Source organism: Marmota monax, unplaced genomic scaffold (genome assembly GCF_021218885.2).
Source record: "Marmota monax isolate L192 unplaced genomic scaffold, Marmota_monax_Labrador192_F-V1.1 WCK01_AAM20220418_F8-fsc00066, whole genome shotgun sequence".
In the NCBI taxonomy this organism is placed as follows: domain Eukaryota; kingdom Metazoa; phylum Chordata; class Mammalia; order Rodentia; family Sciuridae; genus Marmota; species Marmota monax.
In genome coordinates, this window is record NW_026692805.1 from 1,603,987 (window position 1) to 1,627,696 (window position 23,710).

The following is a 23,710-nucleotide window of genomic DNA, read 5'->3' on the forward strand; positions in this document are numbered from 1 at the left end:
ATTCTTTTTGCATAAACATTGTTTATCACTTTTTTTTCCACAAGATCAATCTAACCATAGGTAAGTCAAAGGCAATTAGTGACCTGTGGCAACATTATTCAATATAGTATTAGAGACTGTAGATTGATTCACAGATTGATTTGCAGTTCGTTCCTACCTTTGCATTTTCAATGCATGGACAGAGGGCCCATGCTGCACTGGCCTTCACATCTGGGTGTGGATTTTTCAGCAGGGACCACAACAAACGAACTCCATCTAAGCGATCAATTATTCTATGGTGAAATAAAAAATGGTGGCATAAACTGTTATTAGGAAGTGAAAATGAAAACTTGACCCATCTATTCACATAATACTAATTTTTTTTCTCATTTTGACATTTTGCTTCCATTTTTTTTTTTCAAAACATCAAAAGAACAGCAGGATTGTAACATGCTGTTGACTCGTCAGCCCTCTCGATTTGGGTTTTAAGTTCACAACACGAAAAGCAAGCTGCATGATAATTACGATTCACATAAACTTAAAATCAAGCCACGTAATTTTTTAATTAGCGGTACACAGACTGTTACCTAAATTTAAAAATACTGGTTTCTTTCATATAATAACATCTAAATACTTTCCAAAACAAATATTTATGCCTCAAAGCTGTGCAGTTACCTTTTTTATTTGGTCTATGTTTAATTGACTTACCTTACTGTATGACATATTTTAAACTCCTTCAGTCCTAATCTAGCATTAGGAATTAAAATCATTACACCACAGTGCATCCTTTGTTGGGCACGAATAACACATAACTTGTTTTCCATGTGTTCCCTTCCCAGCAAGACTAACATTGCAGACTGTGTTATAATTACTTAAACATACTGTAATCAAAATATCTTCATGACTAGCTGAAAAATGAATTATCATCAGAGTCATCTCTACACCATCTGTCTTCTGTTTATATATCAATCAGTCCAGGGAGCATAACCTTGCAGTAAGGTCCACTGAGTACTTGGAGTTGAGAAGGCCAAACAAAACTTAATGTTCTTCACAAACATGGCTTTGTTCAAAAAGATACATTAAACTCAAAGCAGATGAAAAAAGATAAAGAACATCAGAATTTCTTTGATTTTTTTTAATATCCCGTTGAATTAAACACATGCAGTACTTAGCCACAGAATAAATTCTCCTGGCTTAAAATGCCATGTAAATTGTTCCTTGAACATTGACACTAAAAAAAAAAAAATCTACAATTCTTGATTACCTGAGATGAGTTTGCCAGGAAAAGAAAAGTATTATTCTTCCAAGTAGGATATCAGTTTTGCATAACTTTGTAAAATGAGTGACGTAAATATCCTGTAGAGTAAGATATAAACTGTGTCTTTAAAAAATGACTTCTAATAGGAAAAAAAAAGATACACTGACACCAAAATTTAACTAAAGAGCTTGTCATACATATTTAAAGCTTTCTGACAATGCTTGCTTGAGAACAGAGTTTTATTTCTCAAAGTGTGGAAACTATAAAGACACACACTAGGTACTTCACAAAGAAGGATTGACTCTTAAAATTTAAATTAAAATGGCTACTGCCTTATATGCTCTACTGAAAATGTAATTAATGCTGATCCCAGCATCTCTGTATTTTTTTCACAAAATTTTACAGTGAACAGCAGGGAATGATTGTCTTCCTTCTCACAGACTTTTCAGCAAGTTTAGCATTTATAACATTTAACTATCTACTGTTAGGTATAAATTGTCATTAGAGTGGAAGTCATTTACACACACTCAGTTTAAAAAGTATAGCTCAATCCTGAACACCCTTCCCCAGACAAAATTTCACAATAAACTATAAAAATTTGTTATTAATTTAAAAACTATATCTATTATTCCCCCACTCTCATCCCCAACAGTAAGCAATTCATCAGTTGCTAGTTATAAGGGATGAGGATTGTGACCCCAATACTAGTATCTAAAAAAAGATTCAGCACAGAATGGAGTAATAACCCAGTATGAGAAAAATACTATTTAAAAAAATTTCCAGCACAGGAAATAACAAAGTCGGGATAGCAAACTTCAAAGTTTAGTCTCACCCTTCCATTGCCCCACCCTCCACATGAAATCACCTTCTGATTTCTATTTCATTGCTCCAGAACCTGCCCCTTCTTCCCTGTTCTCTATGTAGCACCCTAATCCAGGTCTTTACTATCTTAAGTCAGGATTGCTCCAGAAGGGGCATAACTTAGCTTTGTGTTTCCATTCTCTCTTCTCTTCCATTCATCCTGTGAAACTAACTCTCCTAAAGAAACTCTTAGAGCTTCTTCAGAAGCTTCTTATGATCAGGATCCCAGGGATATTCATTCTGTCCATGACACTATCTAGACCATTTTATCAACTCTTGGTGAACAATTCACAATGAAAAGATCATTTTCAGGGCAAAAACATCTCCAAAGACTTTCCATTGCCTGTATGATATTAAAACCCCATTTCCTGAGCTCAGTATTGAAAATTTTAAGGGAGCTGAATTATTCTTCCCAATTCAAGTAATTTCTCATAAAACTCCTTGACTGTCTATTAAACACTAAGTACTAGGCACAGAAATACAGCCAATTTTCCTTACCAGGAGTCGTTATATGTTCTACAAAGTCACTAACTGAGCAAATACTGAAGCACTATGACTGGGAGAAATATAACATTTTCTTTCTGTGAGTCTCCAGTCTGAACACTTTCATCAATCAATCAATATGCACCTTGTTTTCTTTTTGTTTAAAAACACTTTATTTAATATCTTGAAACACAAACATTGAACATACGCACGCGCGTCATACCTGAACAAAGGTGACTTAACACAAATATTTCCTCTCTAAAGCACTTCGCAATATTCTAGTGCTTAGAAAAACTGGATGGCATTTCAGAATAATGCTCAGGGGCCATTTGAAACAGCAAAATCACCGATGTAAAGCACAAAAATGCAAAAAAACATGGCACTAAAAAAACAGTCAAAAGCAAGTATTTACCGGGGACAAGGTGTCTCCTGGTATCAGCTGGGAACATGTGCATTGGGCAACTGGAAATTGTTCACTGCTCTCACATGTCCACAAGTGAGAGAGCAGAAGTATGAAAGCATATTTGTAAACTTTGTTTACAAGTAAAGTTCAGTGGGTGCAGGAGTTCATCAATACAGAATCTAAAAATGAGGGCTGACTGCATGTTAATTTTCCTTCAGGAAATGACAGTCTAGTGAGGGCCATTATAACCTATTATAATGATGCCACAGAAGATGTCTTCATAGGGTTCCATGTGGGGCTCTTCTAGACCACACAGACTCCTCTCTCATCTGTCAGAGACGCCCATGCCACCTCTATCTTCTACTCGAATAAACTGTCACTTAAGGTCATAAAACATCTCTGTCATAAATCCTCTGGCTTCCCCCTTCTTTAGTTTTTAAAATTTGCCATCCTCCTTTCTGGAACTCCAAGTGATCTGCTTTGCCTTGTACACGCCTCGATTTCGGTGTGATCTCTTTCACAGCAGGAATCATCTATTGCCCACCATGCATAGGGCATAAAACCACAGCCAGCAAATGTTACCTAAATGGATCTGAAACAGGAAACTTTTGCTTACTTCTTTTTCAAAGAATCAAAAATCTTTCCCAGTACATTCCTTTTTAAACTTCAACTTCCAGAGTACTTTCAAATTCAAAGTACTTTCAATTTTCCAATTCTATATCTAACCAGCAATATTTTTCTTTGAAGTTGTCTTTGGGTTGAAAGTATATTTGCACAGAATTTCTTTACAACTTTGCTGGTTTTTGCATATACACTGATGGGTTTGTAGGTGGTATTGATTTACATCACTGTTCATTTTCAATGGGTCTACCCATGTTTGTCTAGTTCTTTTACCATCTTTTTCTCAATTCATTTCCATGCAAGTTCTTCCCACTTATCAATAGAATTTTACAATAATAGCTGGACTTTATTAAAACAAACCTGAATTCTGTTTTTCAAAATCTTCAACTTTATCATGGAAATCAAATTGCCTGTTTATTAGAATAACAAATCTAGAAAGACGTTCACATTCAAGCTGTTTTCTTTTTTTAAAACCAAACCAAAAAGACACAGCTGCTTGTTATGTTTCTTGATTTCTCTTGTTACATTAACATTTGCCAGGACTGTTACAAAGTCTGGCTGGCTCCCCTTACTGTTGAGAACACATATGTGAACAAATGTGAACAATTTGTGACCATATCGCGGGCATGGGTAGGGTTAGGTAGGGTTTCCTTCTGGCAAAACCAATATATCTATTTTGAAACCATAATTTTGCATGTTTTCTAAAAATTTCACAGTACTTGCTGAAAACTACCCTAATGAACACTATTGTATGACGGCAGAATAGCTCAAACCAAGTGTGGCAGGCAGAATAATAACATCAAGTGACCCAAAAGAACATGATGTTCTTAAACCACAACACGAAGAGATGCAACGGAAATCTACAGATTTTGAAACCATGTTGGAAAGTCAGCATAAAGGGAAATACAAATGTATGTCAGAATTAAAATGATCATCCTTATAAAAAATGAGTTAGAAAAGAATTTTGCTTTAAAAAATGCCTCACTATTTTTGTGGTTTTTATCTCTTATGCGTTATTCTAACGAGACATTGGGAGACCAAATGTAGAGAAAAAACAGTCACTAGAGAAGTATATCAAGATTTTCTAGGTCTTGGTAAGGCAGAAAAATACTCTTTTACCAGAAAAAAAAATTATTCATTCACACATCAGGTATTGCAACACATCATATGGCAGAAAATGTTCATGTGTCCAACTCTTAGTAATGCTCAGTTTGGTCATTTAATTATGCTGGTGACCATCAGATCTCCCCTTTGTAAAGATGCAGTTCTCCCTTTTCATTGACTAACAATCTGTGGGGTCATACTTGGCCACCCTGAGATGGTCCTGTCTCAATAAACTTTTCCTATTTTACAGTTTTGCTTTCTGTTTTACCTTTATATAACTTTGGCCAAAAGATCTGATGAGAACAACTTAGAGGAGGAAAAGTGTCTTGGGAGGTTCAGTCCAGAGTGTGGGCCCAAGTGTGGCAGAACATGATGGCAAAAGGGCAGGGAGAAGGAAAGCAGCTCACAACATGGGAACTAGGAACAGAGAGAGAGCACTGCTCTCAGGGACAAAGTATAAACCCCAAAGGCAGCCACCAGTGACATACTGCCTCCAGCCACATCCTACCTGCCACCACAGTTACCATCCATATTCCATCGATGCCAAGTGGACGAATCCACTGATAGGTCACGTCTCTCATAATCTAATCATTTCACCTCTGAAACTTCTTGAACAGTCTCACACAGAACTTGTGGAGCAACTAAAGTATCAAATAGTTATCCTTGCTTAAAAGAATTATTTTATTCACAGTCGTAAACACTGATTGTTCCAATTCTGTCCATTTTCTCAATTCATGAGCTAACATTATTCTATAAAAAGTTTCCTTTCATCAATTAGAGATGAATCATAGGAGGGATGTTTAATTCTTCTTGTTTAGTGACCGATTTCTGGTTACTGCCACTGAAAGCAAAAGAGATTTTTTTACCTCTTTCTCTCTTGTTCATTCTGCCTGAGCATTTTAAATAGCCATGTAACTAAGTCTATCCATTATTTCATGATTCTAATCTTCATCAAGTTGAGAAAAGCCATCCCCCACACTCCAGGACAATGAAACTGAAATATTTCTCTTAACCTTTTACAATTTACTTTGTTTAAATGTCTTAATTACCTGAATTTGCTGTAAGGAAGTAGAGATCTAACTTTTTTTCCTTCAGGAAAATCACCAAGGAGAATCAGCCTGACATGTGGGGACAGGGCTGAGGTGGGGTGAGGAGAGTGCCAACGCACTGGAGCAGCCTTATATGGGAATTCAGAGGCTGAGCAAGGTGAAGGGGCAGAAAAACAAGGGGAAGATGACCAGAGCCCAGTATCAGAGGCTGAGTAAGATGAAGAGAGTATCCAATGGCTGGTCAGTAGAACATGATAATCAGTACTACAGCTGGGTGAGAACATCTGATAGAGGGGGAAGGTAGGTTACATGCAGGTAGATTGGTCAAATAAGTCAAGATGGAAGTTGGTTCTTCACTGTCACTTAAGTGAAGAGATAGAGAGAAAACCAGAAATTTACAAATTTAAAACCATGACTAAAAATCTTTACACTCCTTTCTCAGGAGTGGATAGAAAAGACTTGTAAAAAATGAACCACACACTTAATCAATTTGACTTAACCAATGCTTTAAAAACACAACATATAACTACATCAGAATATACGTTTTTCCATAGTGTGAATGTTACATTTATGAAGGTAAGCATATGGCCAGGCAATAAAGCCAAATATGAAAGAAATCAAATCACAGAAAATATGCTCTCTGACATGACAATATGATATATGGAAAATACTCCATATTTTGGAAGTCAACATTTGTAAATGACTCCTGGATCCAAGGAGAGTTAATAAAAAAGATATGCAAGAAATCAAAGAGATACCTGCACTCCTCTCTTTACTGCAGCGCTCTGGATCAGTGGATGAGTGGATAAACAACAAGTATTATAGATACATAATACTATTTAGTCATTAGAAGAATGAAATCCTGTCATTTGCTGGTGTGGATTTTTAAGCCAGGCACAGTAACACAAATGTTCTCCCTCATATGTGGAGGCTAAAAAAGTCATTTTCACAGAAGTAGAAAACAAAATAGTGATCATTACACACTAGGAAGGGAAGGGAAGAGGGGATAGGAGGAGGTCAGATAATTGGTACAAAAGTACAGTTACTTAGATATGAGGAATAATTTCTAGTGTTCAGTAGGGTGACTACAGTCTACAACTATGACATATATCTTACAAAGAACTAGAAAACAGGACTTTGAAGCTTCCCAACACAATACGACAAATGTTTAAGAAGGAAATGATAATTAACTTGATTTGATCATTACACAATGTACACATGTATTGAATTATCACATTGTACCTATAAATATGTAACTATTAGATGTCAATTAGAATCTTTAAAAAACTGTTAAAATTTTAAAAATCTAAAAACAGGAAAAAAATTAGAAATAAGAAATTTTTTTAATTAAATGAAAATGAAAAATAGAACTTTCCTTTTTTATTTGTTCTTTTTAGATATACAAGACAGTAGAGTATATTGTGACATATTATACACACATAAAATATAATTTATTATAATTAGAATCCCTTGTGGTTGGAAAATAGAACTTTCATTCACAGATGAAGTTAAAATAGCACTTGGAGAGAAATATCTAAACAATTATATATGAAAAGAGTTGACATGTAATATCAATAACCCCAGCTTTTGCCTTAAAAGAAGCTAAAAGAGAATCAAGTATTAATACTGAAATAAGTATAACAAATAATAAAAATAAAGACATAAGTTAATGAAATGGGGAATGGACAGAAGTGAATAAAATTAACAAAGTCAAAGTTATTTATTTTCTATGTTTTGAAAGATGAAAAAAAACGCATAAGCTATTAGAGCAAGGGTTGACAAAGTTTTACTGCAAAGAGCCAGAGAGTAAATGGGCTTTGTAGGTTACACATATTCTAATTTGTTTAGTGAAACAATTTAAAGAGGTAAAAGCCATTTTTAGCTCACAGGTTATTTAAATATGGTTCAAAAGTCTCCCCAAATAGACTTATCTATGAGAGAAACAGAGGGAGAAGACAAATTAGCAATATTATAGAATGTACAAATAATAAAAGAATGATTCAAAGACTAACACAGTGCTAGTATAAGTAATTTTATGCTAATAAGTTAATATTACATAAAGTGAATGTATTTCTTGAGAAATACAAATTATCAAATCTGACCCAAGAAGAAATTGAAAACCTAAATGGTTCCATATCTAATTTTAAAAAATAGCACTCATGGTTTTAAGAAACAGTAACTAAAATTCTTTCCACAAAGAAAACTCCAAACCCAGATGATTTTGCTAATGAATTCTATCATAAATTAAGAGATAATCCTATGCAAGATTTATCAGGAAATAGAGGAAAAATAATTTCTCAACTTGTTTTATGAGGCCTAATTCTAAAACTTGACAAACATATTCATAAAAATAAAACTATAGGCCAATATAATACATGACCATAAACACAAAATATAAAACACCAACAAACTGAATTCAAAATACATTAAAAGTGTAATATGACAAGATCAGAATGACTTTTTCTAAGAAAAGAAAGATTGGCTCAACCTTCCAAAATCAATCAATGTAATTCACCTTATTACTAGAACAAAATAAAAACCATGTGATTATCTCAAGAGAGGCAGAAAAAGCATTTTATTACACTTAAAATCCATTTATATTTGAAAATAAAACAAAGTCTTATACTTATGCATAAATGGAAACATCTTTAATATTCAAATTATTCATCCATAAAAAAAGAGTGAAATCCTGTAATTTGCAGCAAGGTGGATGGAACTGGAAGACACTACATTAAGTGAAAGAAGCCAGGCACAGTAAGACAAATGCTGCATATTCTCCTTCTTGTGTGGAAGCTAAAAACTTGTTTTCAAAGAAGTAGAGAACAACCACCAAAAACATACGAAGTAACTTTACATTTAATGGTGAATAATTAAATACTTTTTCCCTGAGCTCAATAATGGCAGAAAGATGTTTGCACTAACTTCACTGTAACAAAGGCACTCTCCTGTGTAATAAGAAAAATAAATAAAAGGCATAAAGATTAGGGGAGAAGGAAAGAAAGAAAATTGTCATTATTTGCAGACAACACAATTCTATATGTAGAAAACTCTTTGGTATCTACAAAAAAAAAATTGAAAAAATAAAGTTGGCAAAGTTGCAAAATACATAAAGTATGTCTGAATATATAAAGATATCAAAGATAAATTATATTTCTATTATTTACAACAAACAACTGGAAAATATAGTTAAAATTGCCAATCAAATTACATAAATAAATATCTAGGAAAATATAACTAAAAAATGTGTAGGATTTCTACATTGATAACTATAAAATACTGCAGCGAGAAATGGAAAATCCAAGTAGGTGGAGATACTGTATACCATCATATGAGCTGGTAATCTCAATGCCATTAAGATTCCCATTCTCCCTAAATTGATCTATAGATTCCTAACAATAATTATTAAAATCCACTAATACTTTTTAAAATTTAGACAAAATGGTTCAACTCTAGAGTTGTCCAGAGCTCAAAAACTTGGAGGATTTGTACTACTTATTATAAAGCTATAGTACTCAAGATAGTTCAGTACTGGCATAGGAAGGAAGGAAAACTGGATCAATGGAAAAAAAGAGTTCAGAAATAGTCAACTGAATTTCAACCAAGACACCAAGTTAAGCAAAAGAAAACTAATTCCAAGAAATTATACTGGACATTGGATATTGTATGAAAAAACTTTCCTCCTGTTACTCCATACTTTGAATAAAATACCAAAGTCCACTAATTATGAAAGAAAAACTGATAAATCAAATTTAATCAAATTGCAATTGTCTACTCAAAAGGCAGCCTAAATGTCTATTGGGAAGAAGTTATTCCACAGCACAGATATGTAGTAATAGGTTTACATCCAGAATATATAAAGGACATCTTAAATTAACAAAGACAATCAATTAAAACTAAATGAAAACCTCGGATGGACCACAAAAGAATATATCCAGGTGGGCAACAGCACATGAAAAATTGATCTGTCATTAGTTATCAGAGAATGAAAATAAAATTTACAACGGCATATCATTTTATCCTATTAGACTCACTGATTTAAAAGAAGACTGATAACATCAAAATGGGATTGTAAAGTCATACAATCACTTTTGGGCATTATTTGGAAGTTTCTCATAGTTAAACATTTACCCTGTACCCAAGAATCCAGTCCCAAGAATATACAAAACTAATCTACATGATAGAAATTTAAAAAGTAGTTTCTTGGGGTGGACATAAGGATTGACTGGAAAACAGCCTTTATAAACTTTCCAAGGTGAGGGAAATGCTCACTATATACTTTTGGATGATGGTTATATGAGTGTATGTAACTATTAAAACTCATCAAACTAAATGATTAAATGTAAAAACAACTCATTAATTTGAACAAAATAAATCAGAAAAAAACAAGCACATACTACATGCTTTCCACTCAAATATACTCCAAATTGAAACAGAAGTATAATTTAGAGGGATGCGTTCTGAAGTATAAAATTATGAAAACAAAGCAAGATATTGATAACCATGAAGGGCAATCTCCAGAGTAAAGAGAGGTACATTGTGGAGGTTGTGATGAGAGACACCAGGGGGACTTGGTGTCATCCAAACACAATTCCTGGCTTGGAGAGCAGTCTTGCCTTTGCAGTGCCTTACTAATGTATTCATTCACACTCTGCATTTTCCTTTGCATTCTAGACTTCACTATTTCAAAGTCTTTAAAATGTTGTTTTTGTTTCATTGTAAATGGCCATACACACGTGTTCTCACACAAGAAACAGCACCAGGTAGCTCATTAAGTCAGCTATTAAACTAAGCATATATTACAACTAACTGGATAAGATATATAATGCAATAAAATAGAATCTACATAAACTTCAAATAACAAAATCCCTAGAGTTTGTCTTAAAATGAGATTCAGAAGATTAAATGATTCATTTAATTTTCATTTCACATCTCAGTTAAGTCTACATGTTTTTAAAAAGCATGCAGATGAAAAACAAAAGAAATGTGACAGCAAGGAAAGATGCTGTCACTGATACAAACATGCAAAACACATATTCTTGTTTGTATAAACCCTAAAAGGTCGCAGACACTAGTTTTATAGCAAAAGGGATATCTGGGAAGCCACAAAGAAATTAAATCCCTTCTGTATACAAACAAGCATAGCTTTACTTTTTTTTTCTTCTTAAAAAGAACAAATAAACCCATGTAAAAAGTCTCAAAAAACTATGTAAATGCAACATAATTATGTTTAAACCACAGAAGACAGAAAATTTAGAGTTAGAGATTCCATGGTAAATTTTAATTCTATCCTTATGTATATGTTTTATAAAAGAGTCTTTCATTACATGATCACATAACACTGGTCCATGTAACAATCAGTTCAACAAATGTTTATTTTACAATGTGTGGCGGGAAAATATTTTATAGGATAAATTGTAGGAAATTAGTATATCATTTTAGTGAATGGTTAGATAATACTCCTTAGAATTCTGGGCATTTTCAGAGTATTAATAAACCACTTTGCCCTGATTTCCTTCTGAAGAACATAAAATTTAACTCATTTACAGCAAGTATTTCCTTATATTTGAAGTTGACCTTTAAATGTTGAGGTTATTTTGTTGCAGTGAAAAATTTAAGACATTAGAATTTTGGCACGTTTTAAATCATATATGACTAAGTATTTTGTATAAAATAAAGAATGAATAAAGCATGAAGATATATGAGCTTATAATACCTTTTTAAAGAATCCCTTATCAATATTGGATATATGAATCGCTCTTGGCAATCATATATCTTAAAACTGATTTTTTTAAAGGAAGAACAAAGCATTTATCTTATCTTTCCTATATAAGGTATACTTTAGGTCAATCAGTACTGAGATATCAGAGCCTTCAATCTGAGACATATCTTGTAAAATTATTAGATTATAAAGATAAAGAAACAAATCCTCAAGGCCCCCAGACAAAAGATCAAATAACCTACAAAGAAAAAATTAAATTAAACTAGCATTGAACTTTTCAACAAAACTTGTTATGAAGAAAAACTTACAGAAGACAGTGTGAACCGAAGATGTTATGTCTAGCAACGCTGTCTTCCAAGTGTTTATAGAAAAATAATTTCAGTCTATTAGGAACTTCTGTATCTATGAGACCCATGGTCTATTCTCAAAAATTCTACTGGAAGACAATCTCCAAACAATTAAAAGATTATTGTAAAACTTCAGCAAAACACTGCTGCTGCTGCTGATGATGATAATGATGATGACATTTGTGCCTATCAATATAATTGTCAATATAAGATTAAAACAAAGACAGAGAACAGAATAGAATGATAATGTTCAAATGTTACATAGTGCAAAATAGAAATGATGCACTTAAAATGTGGGAGGAAAAGGAGAAAAGAAAAAATAGAATAAGCTTGCTGATTACTGGATGGACAATAACTGTGAGTTAAAAGGTACCAATAAAAATGGAGAAACTAAATAGTGAGTGACTAAATTAGTAAAAAGGAGAAGGAGGGCCTTAGAAAATTTTGTAGGTACAAAGGTAACCACTAGAACAAAAATGCAAAACTTTCTAACTAACAATAGGAAAAGACTACGAATCTGATAAAGAATCATAGTGAATACAATAAAATGCAAATAATTTAAAAATATTAAGACATTATTGAGACCAAACATTTTATTCATAAGTGGGAATTGGGTTAATTCACTTATTAAAACAAAAAGTGTGTTTAATTTAGCTCTCACATCAAGACCCATCTTTATCCTGTATATAAAGGCACACTTAAAGGGATTCAGAAAGACTAAAAATAAAAGGTAGATCAAGATTTAACAGGTAAATGGAAATAAAAATAAAGGAGGAGTTAATGATCCTGACAGCACACAAAATAGAAAACAAGCCAAAATACACTAAGGTTGTATTAAGTATAGCACCTAGAATATTTAAAACCACAATCTATAGCCACTAGAAACATCATGTACCAAATAATACAGCTTTGGTCTTCTAGAAGCAAAAATGTCATGCAAATTTAAGAGGACAGATTAGAAGCACACTACTAAGAGATTTTATTATGCCATTTTCAACACACAGGTCAAATGTACACAAAATAATGAGTAAAGAGTGTACACCTGTCTCAGAACTTAGTGAGACCTGACTCAAAATAAAAAATAAAAAGGGCTGAGGATACAGCTCAGTAGGAAAGTACCCCTGGGTTTAATGCCCACTACTGAGAAAAATAAATAAACAAACATTTTTTAAAAAAAATATTTTTCAGGAAAAAAAAGAACTATTTATAATACCTAACCTGATCAGGAAAAAACACACGAACATTTAAAATGACTAAGAAATGAACTAAGAAATTAGTAGACTCACACAGATGCATAAGCAATTTCTACCAAACTTTAAAAGCTCAGATAATCCACAGCTCAATAAGTCATTCCAGAGTGTAGGAAATGAAAGAAAATGTCTTTATTCTTTTTTCAAAACTAGTATTGATATCTAATTTGACACAGTTGAAAATAAAACCCCAAACCAGAAAAAAAAAACCCTCCATACTAGTACTACTAATAAATATTCTAAAAATACTAGTTAAATAGTAATAAGAGTTCTTAAGAAAATAGTATGCCATAACCAAATGAGACTTATTCTAGAATCCTAAAGCTGGATCAAAGTTTGGAAAGGCATTAATATCACTCACTATATTAATCAATATATGAAAATCATGGGGGAACATAAGAAATATAACCTACATAAATACTCAAATAGCCTTTGACAAGACTCAACAACTATTTTAAAATAAAAATCAAGAGATATTTTTTAATATGATATATATATATATATATATATATATATATATATATATATATATATATATATATATAAAACATATGTATTAGGACTAAAACCTTTATTTTACTTTATAGGGAAACACTAAAGATGTTTCTACTAAATTCAAGAGCAAGACAAAGAGAGTCGCTACCTCCTTTTCTATCCAACACTACGTTTCTAGGAAATAAACTAAAGAAATTAGAAAACAAATAAATTTAAAGAATAATATTTTGTAAAGGAATAAAAACTCTTTAGAATATGCTAGAGCAGAGTTTGGCCAATTTTTTTTCTGTAAAGATTTTGACAGTCATTTTTGAGGGCCATTCAGTTTCCATGGCAACTACTCCGCTCTGCCATTATAACACAAATGCAACCAAAGATAATATGTAAATAATTGAGTGCCATTATGTTAGAATCAAAATTTATTTACAAAAACAAGATCTGGCTGATGAGCCATGGTTTGTCAACCATTGTCCTAGAGAATAAACCATAAAATGACCCTAAAGGACAAGAGAATTCTTCAAGGGAGCAGGACAGAGAATTGATATACAAAATTCAGTAGTGTCATCAAGACAAACAGTTGAAAGGACACAATGGTTGCTGAAGTTTAGATCTGGAATGTCCTGCAGAGGCTCTGTATTAATACTTGGTCCCAGCCCATGGCACTGTTGGGAAGTGGTAGAACCCTTAGGGAGATGGGGCCTGCTGGGAGGGTTTAGGTCCCTGTCTCTTTTGCCCCTGGATATAAAGTGAATTGGGATTATGTGCCAAGCATAGCTGCCATGATATGCAGCCTTGCCTTGGATCCATAATCAAAGGAACCACCAAATATGGACTGAGACCTCTGAAACTATAAGCCAAACATACTTCTTCTCAATATCAGCTGATTTTCTCAAATATTTGTTACAGGTATAGAGAACTGACTCACTCGTTTTGTTTTGTTTTCCAACAAAGGTAGAGGGAAAACAACAACTTATATAATCAACAAAGACCAAAATCCACATGAAGAAAACTTGAAAACACTCTTCAAAGTCAAAAACCTGGATTTGAAGAATGCAAGATTTCTATAATTTTACTATGGCTATGTAGGTTGTGAAGATTAAGGGAAACTGGATAAAAAGTCTCTGCAAAACCTGGGTACTCTGTTTTTGCAACTTTTCTGTAAGTCTAATGCTATTTCAAAGTAAAAGTTAAAATGAAATATATTTTTTTAAAAAAATAGTAAAAACGAGGTGTGGACAATAAATCATAGATATTTCTGGAGTTTTTAGCTTCAATACTTTCAGATGTTTGAAATTTTATAGTGTTTTATTAGAAAATCATGCTCCCCAAACACAAGTGTTAATGGTTTTTTTGCAATGTTGGTGTGATTTTATGTACTTGAAGGCCAAATTACCTCCAGATGAATTCTTTACATATCAAATAGAGACATTAAAAGTCAAGAAGAAGGGAAAGTTCAGCATGAATCAATTTACTTTTTCATAAACAGTATTTTAGGATACCTATTGGTCTGTTTTACAGTGAAACATAATTAAGATGAAACCATTTCCATTGAGTTTTAAAAGCAATAGTCTGAAACTGTGTAAAAAAGCCAAAGGAGTTTTACAGAATTCTGCTTTCATCAAAACTGCTTTTGATTAAGTAATCAAATTGTTATTATTAAGAAGATATTTCTTATTCTTACAGAGAAATATATCAGGTGTAAGAGATGCTTTTGTGGCTTATTACATAAAATTAATAAATTATGCTAAGAGTTTACATGTTTATCCTGATATGTGTACCTAGATTTTAGCCACAGCTACATCACCAAAACACAAGCTGGTCATTAAAATGAGTTCTTAAATCATGAATTATATAAAACTTACATAATGAGAAGTATTTCTCATTTCCTTACATCTAACTTAAAGCTCGAAGATGCAATAAATCCTACAATTCCAGCAATAATAGCCACGTCTGAAACATGATGCCCCGTTCTTACCAAACTCAAAATACTGTTTTCTGAAACCATGTTAGTGTGTTTATAAAAATACTGTGGGAAAACCATATCACAAATACAAAAGCTGTTGCATAGAAAAGAAGAGTTTGGTTCTTAACTTTAAAGATTTGCTATAAAATATGACACATTTGATCAATTTCTCTCCTTTAAACACTGCCTTCCTTTAGTTGTTTTCATAGTCTACTCTTCTAGAAGTTTTCGTCTCAGATCATTGGCTGATCCTCCTCACTTTCTTTATGAGTAACTTTTCTTTTGTCAGTTTATTCTCCTTAAAAACTGGTTGCAATAGGATTCTGTTTTTGTCCCTTACTTTTGTTTTATCTTCCACCAAATCTCTCATGTATTATCCATGACTTCAGTTACTGAATATTCAAAATATTATACACACACACACACACCACGTTCACATCTTTATCCTAAACTTTAGATGTGAATATTCAATTGACTAGCTGCCACTGACACTTGGATTTCCCACAGAAACTTCAATGTCTACACAATCATGACTGAACTCATCATTCACTCATAGAATAAGTGTTTGTTGTTTGCCTAACTTGAGCCTGGTCCTGGGCTAGACATTGAATGTATAACAGGGAACAGACTGACTTTGTCCCTCCCCTTATGAAGTTGAAGCTTCCTTTACTAGCCTCCACCTGTACTCCTCATATCATTTAGTGGTAACGTTAGCTGTCTAGTTACCCAAGCCAGAAACCTGAATGCCAACCATGACTCTTCACTCTTCTGTGCAACTCACATTCATTCACCTGGTCCCATCCTCTTCCTTTCTAGCTTTTTAACCTATTTCTCTATTCTTAATTACAGAATTAGTTTAACCTATATTCCTATTTGACCTGCAGTCAACCCCTAACAAATTTCCTTGTCTCTATTCATGCTTAAAACACTTCATTGACTCTCTGTAGACTTTAAAACAAAATCCAACCTCAGCATGGCACACAAGGCCTGAATCACATACCAATTTTATATGTCAAAACTGTACCCTTTAAGTGCCTTGTTTTCAAGTGACCTTTTAAGGTAAATGGGTCACCATTTTGGGCCACTTTATTACAATTTATGGCAAATTCAATTAACTATATATAAGGGAGTCAAATAATTAAGGAAGAGTCTTCACCTATTGATAAGTTCAGATACTATATAATCTGACATTTTCTATTTTTATTTTCATTTTCTATTCTCTTTTAAAATAGCTATTAATAAAAAATACTGTTATATCAACAATACTAGCCAACATTTACCTAGCACTTACTATGTGTCAAGCACTTTACATTAATTTACATTTACATTAAATCACTTAACAATTATGACAACCCAAAGAAATAGTTACCATAACATCCCCATTTTATGTACACGGTAACCAAGGCATTGAGGCATTTAGTAATTGGCTGAAGGAAAAATAATTGGTAAGTAGTGAGACTGGCATTGCAGGAAGTGGTTGCAGAATCTATGTGCTCAACCATTATACAGCATACAAAACAAAACAGAATTGTGCAAAGTATTAAACAGGAACTTTGTTGTTATAAAAATGATACATACTAATCATGCAAACTGTACAGAAAAATATAAAGTAAAAAACACCAAATCCTACCACCCGAAAACAGAAATTATTAATAGCTAATGTAAATTATTCTGGATAGCTCTTTATGCCTAGGTAAAATTGATAAGCAAACAGTTACATAATATATAGATGATAAAAATAATATATGATATATTATCTACTGCCATTTATGTAAAAGATGATCACATTTACACACTTACACGCTCAATCTACACTACCAACTTTGCTTTTATTTTTGTCAGTTGTATTTTTACACTATCATTACCAATATCCATAAAATTTAAATGATTTCTCTAATGATAATTCCTTCAGTAAGATAATAAACTAAGATAATTTGTCTTAGTTTAATATTTAGATGAATTCAACAGTCTCCACTGGCATCTTTTAGCTGTAGTTTTGCTGTTTTGAAATACTTTGAGCAATTTATTGTTTAAGTTTCTGTCAGGCAACTTTTTCAAGGAGAACTAGTGAGAACTGCATTCACTAATCTACTATGTATGCTTGAGAATGTGTTATTGCCTTCATATTTGAAGGACAACTTGGCTACTATGAAATTCTTTAATATTTTCTTTTTTTATTTCTTTGTTTCAGCTTTACTTCTCAATAAATGTTTTTAAAATAAACTGAGACAATACAATAGCCCAATCAATCCACAAATAACAATCCATAATTATAAGTATACAATAAAAGAGATGGTTTTAATACTTCCATATACCGGTAATCGTCTAAGTCAGGAATGGGTAAACCATCTCTGTATAGCACCAAATAATGCATATTTTGGGCGTTGTGGACTGTATGTGTTTTGTCTCAACTGTTTAAGTCTGCCTTTATAGGCAAAGGCAATCATAGAAAATATGCAAAAAAAAAATGGTCAGGCATGTGGTCCAAACTTAATTTATAAGAATAGGATAAGGAGTGGACTTGGCTTAAGGTGCTGATTTCTGACTCCTAAATTTTTTATTGGTGCATATTAACTATAGAGAGTGGTGAATTTCATTGTGCCATGCTTGCATATGCATATAACATTGTAATTTGATCAGTTTCACTACCTGTTTCTTCCCCTTACCCAATTTCAAATTATACTACAGAGCCATAGTAACAAAAACAGTATGGTTCTGGCATAATAGCAGACACACAGATCAATGAAATAGAATATAGACAAAGAGAAAACCCATACAGATACAGCCATCTGATTCTCAACAAAGGTACAAAAATATACATTGAACAAAGGCCTATTTCTTTTTTTTTTTCCTTTGTTTTTGAAATGCTGGTAACTCTTAGGATGTGTTGCTGGTGACCATTCTGGGTCAGTATTACTAGGATCTTTTTGACCTGCATATTTATCAGAAAGCTTTTTTTGTTATATCTTTAAAAACATGTTCCATTGGTTCCAACATCTACTTGAACACCAATTATGTTTATGTTGGATCTCCTTGGGTTCCATATATATCAATTTCTCTATTAGCATTTTTATATTTTTATTCTTCATTTCATTTTGTAGGTTCGATATACCACATTCCTGTCTGTTTTCAGTTATGTTTATTATATTTCTGTTGCCTGTATCCAGGCTTTTAGTCCAAGAATTTTTCTATTTCTTTTCTGTTCTCTGACTACTTGATTTTTAAAATTATTTAAATTGTGTTATAAAAGTTTTTGTAAAACTTTATGGTTTATTTTGGCCATCTTACTAAAGGGGACTATATAGTCTTAACAGCCTTGTGACTGTGGGAAAATTATTTGTCTGAATTTATCTGTTTTCTTTGGTGATAGAATCACCTCAAACACAATCCCACAAATATCTGCCATTCCCTTTGCCCTGAGAACACATCTCCATCCAGTTTGGAGCAGTTAAAGAGTCAATCTGGTCCACTCCAAATCTCCAAAAGTTTATAGTGACAGTGTTGCAATCTGGAAACCACTGTCTCCCACACCCTTTTTACTCCTGAGTGACTTCAGCAGTCTCTTTGGGATAGACGACTGTCATGAACAACATAAAATGACACATCCGTATGACTTTTCCTTAGGTTCCACTTCTCCTGATGTTTTATAACGTAAAACTGGGTGTCTGTTGGGAAATTCTCCACTCTTCAAAGGCCCACTCACTTCCCTTTAATCTCTGCTCTCTATGTGGAAAAAAAAATGTCAACTATGCAATGGAGGACTATGGCATTTATTTGGGGCAAAATCTTGAGATCTTAAGAGGCATATTCTAGTTATCAGCATGACATAGATCAATAATTCATAGCATTTTGCTATGGTGTGTTTCACAGTCTAAGACTTGGAGCTGTGTCCATTTCTGTATTTGGAGGAATATGGGTTCTTTTTAACACTTGAGCTTTTTGTAGCTTTCTATTCTTTTTTTCTTTTTTTCCCCCTTCATAGTTTTCATACCATTAACCAGAAGTAATACCTCTCACAAAATTCCAGAGTTTTGTATATTTACTTATAAGCATTTGTTTAGTGCCCTCTTATCATTTATTTTACAATTTTAAAATTATCTTTTCACTTGTATGTCTCACAAACTCAATCATAAGGTCCTTGAGATCTGTTTTTTTATTAATGATTTTTAAAATTTTTGTTTTTCTATTTCAAAACAGATTCTTTAAGGTTCAGAATAAGAAACAAGAATAGCTGTTTTCTCGTTTTCTTAAGTGGACTCAATTTAAGTCAATTAATATCTCACTTTAAAATAGCTATATTAAGAAAGGTTGAAGGTCTATTGTGGAGAGTAATATAATGGTAACATTTACCTCTAGCTGCCAACTAGATAAACTAGTAATGACTTGTGTATAAAACATTAAAAATGAGATGCAGAATAGATGTAAGAGCTCTGCAAGAATAAGTTCTATCTGTATAAGTGAAAGTCAATATATTTATTAAGAACTTAATAGTCACCAAGAGAATAAAAAAATGACATTTGAAGTAGTCTATCAAGTGATATAGAAAAATATTACTATAAGGAAGATAATGACAAATACTATATGAAGGGTATTTAAAAAAAAAAAAACTTAAGGTGACTTCTCAGGTGAAGTTAAACCCATCTCGGGGCCTTCGTATTTGCTACGCCTGTCTGAAATGTTTTTCTCTTAGGCTGCCTTCTTTCAGGTCTTAGTTTAAACGCTCTTCTGGAGAAAACTTTCCTGCCTACTTAAGCTAAAGTAACCCCCTCCCACGTAGGTTCTCATCTTCACAGTATTGAAGACACTCTGAAAATAACTGTATAGTATCGCCCACTCCCCAAGCATATACAAGATAACAGAAGTTCCCAGACAGCAGGAATTTTGTTTTCATTACCCTTCATCCCCAGAAGCTAACATAAAAGATGCTCAATAACTATTTGTTTGATGAATAAGAGAATAAACAAGGAACCATATAACTTCCGACAATTAACATTTACCAGAAAAAGATGAAATGGAGAAGTAGAATAAGAAGGTAAACGCTTTGAATACCACGCTAAGGAGGTTCTGGTATGGCTTTTAAAGCAGAAATCACTGAAGATTCTTTGGATCCGGAAAACAAAATGACCAGATAGTAATTTAGGAAAATAAGTTTCAGTGCCATGTAGTAAGGTATTTAAAGAGAAGGAAGAGCCTGAGAGGTGATACCAGGTAGGAGCTTTCAACAGCACCTATGTCAGATAAAGGATGGCAGAACCTGGACCAAGAGCACAGAGGAGGAAACAGTTCCAACAAATCAGAGGTATTTGAGGGCTAATATGAATAGATGGAAAAAAAAAACAGTGATCAAAAGAAATTCATAAATCCACTTCTGACATGCACTTATCAGGATGTAATGAATAATGTGTTTTACAAAGATAAATACCTTAGAAAATTGTCTTATAAGTCCAGTCAACATCATGTGTGTATACTTTAGTGTCTGAAACATCTGAGGGTGAGGCTGGATTCTGTGATTTGGATATGACATAATTCTATCCCCCCCAAAGGTTCATGTGTGAAAAAGGCTTGGTTCCAAGGTGGCCCTATTGGGAGGTGGTGGAACTTTTAAGAGGAAGGGCCTACTGGGAGGTCCTTAGTTCACTGGGGGCATGAGATAATTCCCACGCAACCCCTCAAGTTCTTGTAAGAGGGTTATTATAAAAGGAGCAAGCCTAGCCTTTCCTTCCTCCCTGCTCCTGATTCCAAATGTAATCGCTGTTTGTTCTGCATGCCTTTCCAACCACTATTGCTGTCTGTGCCATGAACAGCCAAGGGGCAGCCCTCACCACAGAACCCACGCTATGCCATGTGGACATTTAGCTTCCAAAACTGTGAACTAAATAATCCTCGTTTTCTTCATAAGTGGCCTATGTCAGTATTTCATATGGTAACAAAAACAAAAAGCTGACTAATACACTTACTGAAAACATTATATATATATATATATATATATATATATATATATATATATATATATATAAAAGAGATTATTAGATACTCTTGAATCAAAATCCAAACAACAGAAATGCTGCTGCTATCTTAGACCGAAGGTGACAGAGATGAGATAAAATTTAAAAATCATCAAACTTGTAGGATTTTACAGATCAGACCAATAGAGCTATCTGACTGCAAACAACACAACCAGGATCGTGATCCAGGAATCAGGGATGGAAATAGAAAGACACTAGGAAATTACCCACTAGTAAAATTTTTATTTCCTATTCCTGTACCCTTATGATCTGCTGGCTTGGAGGTTTTCTCTCCAAAGGAGAATTCTTCCACTGGGAGACACAAGTATGATTCTGTTGTACTAGAAATTAAAACTGCCACATTGTTACTTTGTATTCCCATACCTCTAAGTTATCAGGCAGAGAGTTACTGTGCTGGCTGGGGTGGTACTGACTAGAATGATACTTGAGAGACAAGGAAGAGTGAGTCTGGAATACAGGAGATCCTTTATGGCATCTCTTAGTGTTACCATTACCTTAAAATCAATGGAAAACTACAATAGCCCACTCCAGGCAGGACAACTAATGGTCCAGACCAATCAGGAATAAAGATTTGGGTCACCCACAGGGAAAGAACCACAATCAGGTAAGGTGCTTGCTTAGGGCAAAAGGGATAACAGATTGGGCAGTAGAAAAAGGTAATAAATACCAACTATGAACATGTGATCAGCCATAGAAGTGAGGATTGTAAATATCATGAGAGGGTCTTCCTCACTTTATTATGAATATTTTATGTGTGTTTACTTACATATCTCATCAGGTAACATGAGATTTACTACTTTTATATCCTAAGTATTATCAACTTAATATGACAGTCCTTAAGTAAGGGAATATCGAAAAGAATAAACCTCCCCCAAGGAATTCTTCTGGGGAAACAGTCCATGCATTTTCAGCTGTGCACCGAATAGTTATTTCATGAGAGGCTGAAGTAGGACCTTGTTGGAGTCTTTATTTAAATATTAAATATGGTTTACAGAAATGCATGTAGGTGTCACATTGACAAGGGATGATAGTTTTGTGGTGGTTAATTTTATGTGTCAAGTTGGGTGGATCACAGTGCACAGATATTTGGTCAAGCATTATTTAGGATGTTTCTGTGAAAGTGCTTTTTGGTTGTAATTAACATTTAAGGTGGTGGATGCTAATAAAGTAGTTGACCCTCCATAATGCAGGTGGGCCTCATCTAGTCAGTTGAAGGTCTTACAGAACAAAGAGTGTCTTTCCCTGAGCAAAGGATTAGACCAGCAAACTGCAACTCCTTTCTGTGTCTCCAGTCTGCCAATCTACTGCAAATGATTTTGGACTCACCAAATTTCACAGTTGCAAGAATCAATTCCTATGATAGATAGATAGATAGATAGATAGACAAATATAGATAAAGATGTGTAATTGTCCTTTGGTATCCATGTAGGATTGGTTCTGAGGTCATCCAAAGAAGCCCAAGTACAGATGTTCAAGTCCCTTACATAAAATGGTGCAGTATTTGCATATAAACTATGCATATCTTCTCAAGTGCTTTATATCCATCTGTAGATTTTTTTTTACAATACCTAAATGCAATGTAAATAGTTGTTATATTACATAGTTTAGGGAACAATGAAAAGAAAAAAAGTCTGTAACTGTTCAGTACAAGAGAAATTATTGTAGCTATTATTATTATTATTATCATGATCATTACCGACATCATTATTTTGACACTCAGGATTGAACCCAAGGGCACTTTGTTACTGAACTACATCCCAAGCCATTTGTATTTTTTTTATTTTGAGACAGGGTCTCACTAAGTTGCAGAGGCTGGCCTCAAACTTGTGATCCTCTTGCCTCAGCCTCCTGAATAACTGGGATTACAGGCATGCGCCACTACACCTGGCACAGATACAACTATGTTTCTGAATATTTTTGATTCACATTTAAGTCTTTTCTTCCTGTATAGACAACAATATGCTTGAGGACTAAGATCAGAGTTTAAAATCCTTTGTCTTTTCCCTTCATAGTTCAAAGTTCTTGTTAGGTACTCAAAATATGTTTGCTGAATCAGTAAGAAATAAGTAGTAAGATACCATGAGCATACTACAAGAACTAGACGCACCCTAGTTAGATATAGAGAGATAATTCTTCTCTGGGAGGACAGAAA

At 33.5% G+C, this 23,710-nt stretch overlaps 1 protein-coding gene across 1 annotated transcript in view; it reads right to left on the bottom strand.

Moving 5' to 3' along the window:
• Positions 1 to 23,710, bottom strand: part of Odad2 (outer dynein arm docking complex subunit 2) — a 167,820-nt gene that overhangs the window by 85,537 nt on the left and 58,573 nt on the right. Inside the window, exon 17 of the mRNA XM_046448363.2 lies at positions 158 to 272. Within this exon, the coding sequence (XP_046304319.1) occupies positions 158 to 272 (115 nt within the window). The remainder of the gene's footprint in view (positions 1 to 157; positions 273 to 23,710) is intronic.